Here is a 4821-nt window from a genome sequence, read left to right on the forward strand (position 1 = left end):
TCCCCCCATACCTTCTAGCTTCAGTACTAGGCCGGATGCAAGAACAGCAGCAAGCAGCAACCAGACAGTGTCATGGGATGCCAGGTCTTGTAGTTTTGTAGAGTGACAGTGGATTAGATGACAGTGGACTGATTAGATAACTGTAATTATATTATATTCATCCCTTCAGGCCACTGGCATGGAGTGTTTCCCTAACTCTGCCTTGGCCCAGTGCACATGTGCTCCCAGCACAGCAGTGGACTCTCCACATGTGGCTCCAGGTCACTAGTGGGGACTAGGAACCACTGGACCCAGTTCTTCTCTTAGTTACCTGGGGGGATCCCCTCTGAACTCCAGCCATGGAGCCTTAAGGAACAGAGTCTGGGGTCGCCTGGTCAGCAGGGAGGAGGCACACTGTATGGGTGGGAAAGCAGGGGATGAACAAAAGGATGCATAAGGCTGGGGAGGGGAGAGAGAGAGCAGGCCACGGGGTGCTGCGGCATGTTTATCTGCCACCACTACAACCAGGTGAAACAGCACCACATACCTCCTGCAGAGTCAAGCTGTATGGCAGGAGTCTGTTGTGTTGCTGCAGCCCTTCCTGGGCTGACTTTGCCTGGTGTCTCCTAGAAACAGAGGTACGCTGACCTAGTGGAACTGTACCCCATGCCTCACTTTCCAGGAGGCAGGTCAGGGCTGAATTGGGAAGAGCTGCATCAGAAGCAGCCTATCTGCCCCCATAATGTAATGAAAGCAGGCACACCCTTCTGCTGCAGCCGTTTCTTAGTTTGGCTCCAAGTTGCCTCCTGAAAATGAAAGTGCATGAGACACTTTCACCCTGCAGCAGCAGTGTGAGTGTTTTGACACCCTGGGCAGGTTCTTGTAGTGCCCTGTGCTGCCTTAAGACCCTGGTTGAGAACTACCATACTAGACAATGAAGAATTGAGCCTCAGTGGTGTTTGGAGAAGGAAATAATATGCAATAATGTTTGTCATTTCATGCTGAAAAAGGAAGAACTTTTATAAGCAAAGAGGGTAAGTGTTTTATTCTGTTGCATTAGTCTTTCAACCCTCACTTTTCCTGTTTTCTGGGAGTCCAGAAGGTGGAATGGGAGGACCACTGGCAGGGCATTTCCATGTCACAACCTTGTGAACTCTGACCTGAACACTTAACTGAAAGTGGCATTCAGGAAGGGTGCGGGGCTACTTTGTGGCACACCTATCAAGAGGGTTAGCCCACACTGATACAAGCTGCAGGCTACAGTCCAGACATACCCTAAGTCGGTGTCCCCAGTACTTTTCTCCAGTCTTAGAATTTCAATACCTTTTGTTTGGTGTTTTGGTTTTATTTTTCCATCAAAATAAATCTGTTTACCACCAGTTCAGCAACTAAAAAAGTCCCTTTCTCCCGAGTTCAGAGTTTTCAGCAGAAAATTATATTGTTTTCCAGCTCTTGCACAGCACAGGCCATCTGCCCAGGAGCCAAAAAGAACCAGCCTTTCTCTAACTGGCTCCTTTCAGAGTCGCACTTCTCAGCTTCTTCCCTAGAAGTTGTAATATGACTTGGGCTCTTTGCTGTGATCAAGGGACTCCCGCAGGAGACTTGGTACTCCCTGCAGCTTTCACTACCAATGGCTCTAATTTGTTGGCTCTAAGGAAGACCAAGTGATCCTGAAGACTTACCAATGCAGCAGGTTGTCACAGATGGGGGCTAAGTTCATTAGAGGGTCTTCCCACCCAGTGACATGTTTGATGGAAGAGTAGCTTCTATTTTTTTTTAAAAAGGTAGTGATGGGATCCTCAGCTCAAGGAAATCTGAAATATATGTTAGTGCGTGAAGTGTAGCCTTTAATACCATAGAAATGTGTGTTCTTGTTTCTGTCTACTGTAAATGCACTCAATCCTTATAACAGTATCTGAAGCAGTATCCCACTTTTCTGTATTGTAAGCTGATTAGGGAATAAGAGAAAGAGTATAATTTGGAGTTGCATGTACATGTGCCTTTTGAAACTAATTTTGGCTGTAAACGCTTTATTTCATTAGGTTTAATTACTGTGAACTGAGAGATGTAAATGTTGCTTTATTCTTGATAATGCATTTGTATTTACTTAACGCACAATAACTATTTGATTCAATCTAAATAAAATGAATAGTTGTGTATTTGGTGTGCACGTAGTTCAAAGAATTATGCAGAATCTTTTATGCATTGTAACTGCTCGCCCTGATTCTAAACTTTAAAAAGCACCCATCTATTTGGGTAAGGATGCTAAATCTCCCACACAATATCTCACTGTGGTTTTTCTTCTTATTATTCTTCTTTGCCGCTCCAGGATTTCAGCATCATGTTCACACATCACATTGTTACAATCATGTTGATAAACATTTCCTATATAAACAACTGGATCCGAGCAGGAACCATGACCCTTTGTCTTCATGATTTAGCTGACGTGGTACTGGAGGTGAGATTGCTCAAGTGTCATCAGTGTCTGTCCTGTTCAAAATGTCAAAGAACCATGCTAATTGTATAAGCATTTTATTCAGTTTGCCTTGGAGCCTTTGCCTTGAAGCTACCAGAGACTAAGCATGGACATCTTTCCAGAAGTGTTCTAAGACCTTATTTGGGTAGGCATTTAGCAAGCAGTACTAAATTTGAATACTGTTAGGTAGTTTCTGGTGTATAATTTATTTTATGTTGTACACATTTTAGAAGTTATTTCTAACTGATTAGTTTAGTAAACCTATAGTTTATTATTGTAAGCTGCCCTGAGCCTTTACTGAGAAGGGTAGTGTATAAATCTAATAAATAATTCTGTGTCCTGTTAACGCGCAAACATATAGGTATGATCCTATCTTCCTCATGCTAAAGAGTGTTTCCCAGGACAAAGTCTATTCTAGATAGCAGAGCAAAAACTCATATAGTGCATTTTCTTGCCAAAAGTGTAACACACTTTTTGAAGAAACCCATACATTATGGCTTTGGGCCTCAAAGTTGGCTTAGGACCCACACTGGATGGGAACTAGTGCAGATAATCCTCAGGTGATATAGAGCCATTATCGACACTCCTATGTTTCCTCATCAACACATCCATACTAGAGGTTTGGCCAGGAAAAGGACAAGGGCTTTATGCCCAGATGATCTCCAGCTGTTGTAAAACTACATTAGAAGTATGCATTAGAATATACTTTCAGTCAGTAGATCACAAAAAAGCTTAGATTCACCATTGAACCCACACTGAGCAGCACTAAGCATTCCCTGTGTGCAGGTCAGACTCAGAGCCTATTATTATTTTATATAAAAAGACATTTTATAGAGGTTGTTGCAGTAACCCTGTTTCGAGACTAGATTATGCCTGCCATGCTGTGGTTCAAATTCTCCAATCTACTTGCATTTATAAAGTCATGGCCACATGGGTAATTTGAGTGTAAAGGAGTTGTAACTCTTGCCATTCTGATCCTGTATTACTGTAAATCCATCGTAGATGCATATACATGACTGCACAGCATGAAGGCAGTGAATAATGAAGGCTTGGAAATTAGAAATACTTATGGCCATAAAAAGAACTTTTTACCTATTTGGCAAAGGCTGGTAGATGCATGTAGGCATTTAACTAGGCAATTAATTCACCTACATGGCCCAATGTCTTATCCCTACCAATAAAATGCTACTTTGAAAGTACTTTTACATAATAAATGCTACCAGAAAACATCACAATACTTGGAAGATCTATACATTGTATGGTTTCGCTGATTAAAACCTTAATGGCAAAGTTAATGTGATGCACTTTTTTCTCTTGATTTCACTGTTCATTCACTGTCTTTCTAAGATAAATACATGAAAATGACTGATAAACCCTGTCATGACAAATACACTCAGAAAATTCTTTCTTTTGCAAAGATGAAAAGCAGTTTCCAAAGGCTATTTTGTCACAATATTCTATATCGATTGCCAATAAACTGGTTTCGGAAGGGGAAAATGGACCTGAAAAGATAGGGCGTTCCCAACTTTTTCTGTGGAAAACTCTATGCATCATTTGTATGACATTTGGCTATTTCAGGCCATATTTTCAAAATTATTTAGGTACCTAAAGATGCAGACGGTAACTAGTGAGATTTCTCAGAAGTCCCTAAGCAGGTTAGTTACCTAATTTCAGTGCAAATCAAACGACTAACTTGCTTCAGTGCTGTTGAAAGTCTCACTTGACATTTGTTTGAATCTTGAGATAGCTATCTCTGATAAATCAGTGAATATTGTGAAACTTTCTGTTCTAAGGCACACTTGTGAAACAAAGCTGCTAGCTGTATACATCTCTAATGCAGGCTGGGGTTATTGTTTAGATGATAGACTAAACTATGGTCCTTTTTCTGTCAAACTGGTTGCCCTGTGGGGACATGTCCAGATGACCATGCACATGCATTTCCTGAAAGACAAACAGCAGTGACACATAGTTGTGCAGCAGCTACTTGTCTCTGAGGAGTGCCCATGCACAGCATGCTCTGGCACATGGCAGGTTGCCCCAGATGGGGTAGGGGAGCTTTACCTGAGGTCCTGGGGCCTCCCAGAGCTCCAACAGCATTCTGGCATGCAGAGCCTGGCCAGCAGCTGGAACATGGCTCCAGTGGGCTAGGCTCCAGTTTCAGGTGGTGTACACAGCTGCCACATGCCCCACTTTTTTCAGGCATGGGGTTTTTGACACCGGGATCTCCTGGTGTAAAAAAAAAAAACCTCACTGTGCTGCAAATTAGCAGTGTGGTGAATGCCTGCTTGTCTGGCATGTGTTCTGCAGCACTGCCACATACCACATGTGCATGGTTGTCTGGATGCACCCTAGGAGGACAAGAAGAG

General features: G+C 42.5%; 1 protein-coding gene across 2 annotated transcripts in view; it reads left to right on the forward strand.

The window, feature by feature from the left end:
- The window catches only part of CERS6 (ceramide synthase 6), a 310243-nt gene that overhangs the window by 241466 nt on the left and 63956 nt on the right, over positions 1-4821 (forward strand). For both annotated transcript variants that reach the window (XM_019522753.1, XM_019522754.1), the window contains exon 7: positions 2309-2437. In XM_019522753.1, the coding sequence (XP_019378298.1) occupies positions 2309-2437 (129 nt within the window). The remainder of the gene's footprint in view (positions 1-2308; positions 2438-4821) is intronic.

Source organism: Gavialis gangeticus, unplaced genomic scaffold (genome assembly GCF_001723915.1).
Source record: "Gavialis gangeticus isolate Ggan-Ray unplaced genomic scaffold, GavGan_comp1, whole genome shotgun sequence".
Taxonomy (NCBI): Eukaryota; Metazoa; Chordata; order Crocodylia; family Gavialidae; genus Gavialis; species Gavialis gangeticus.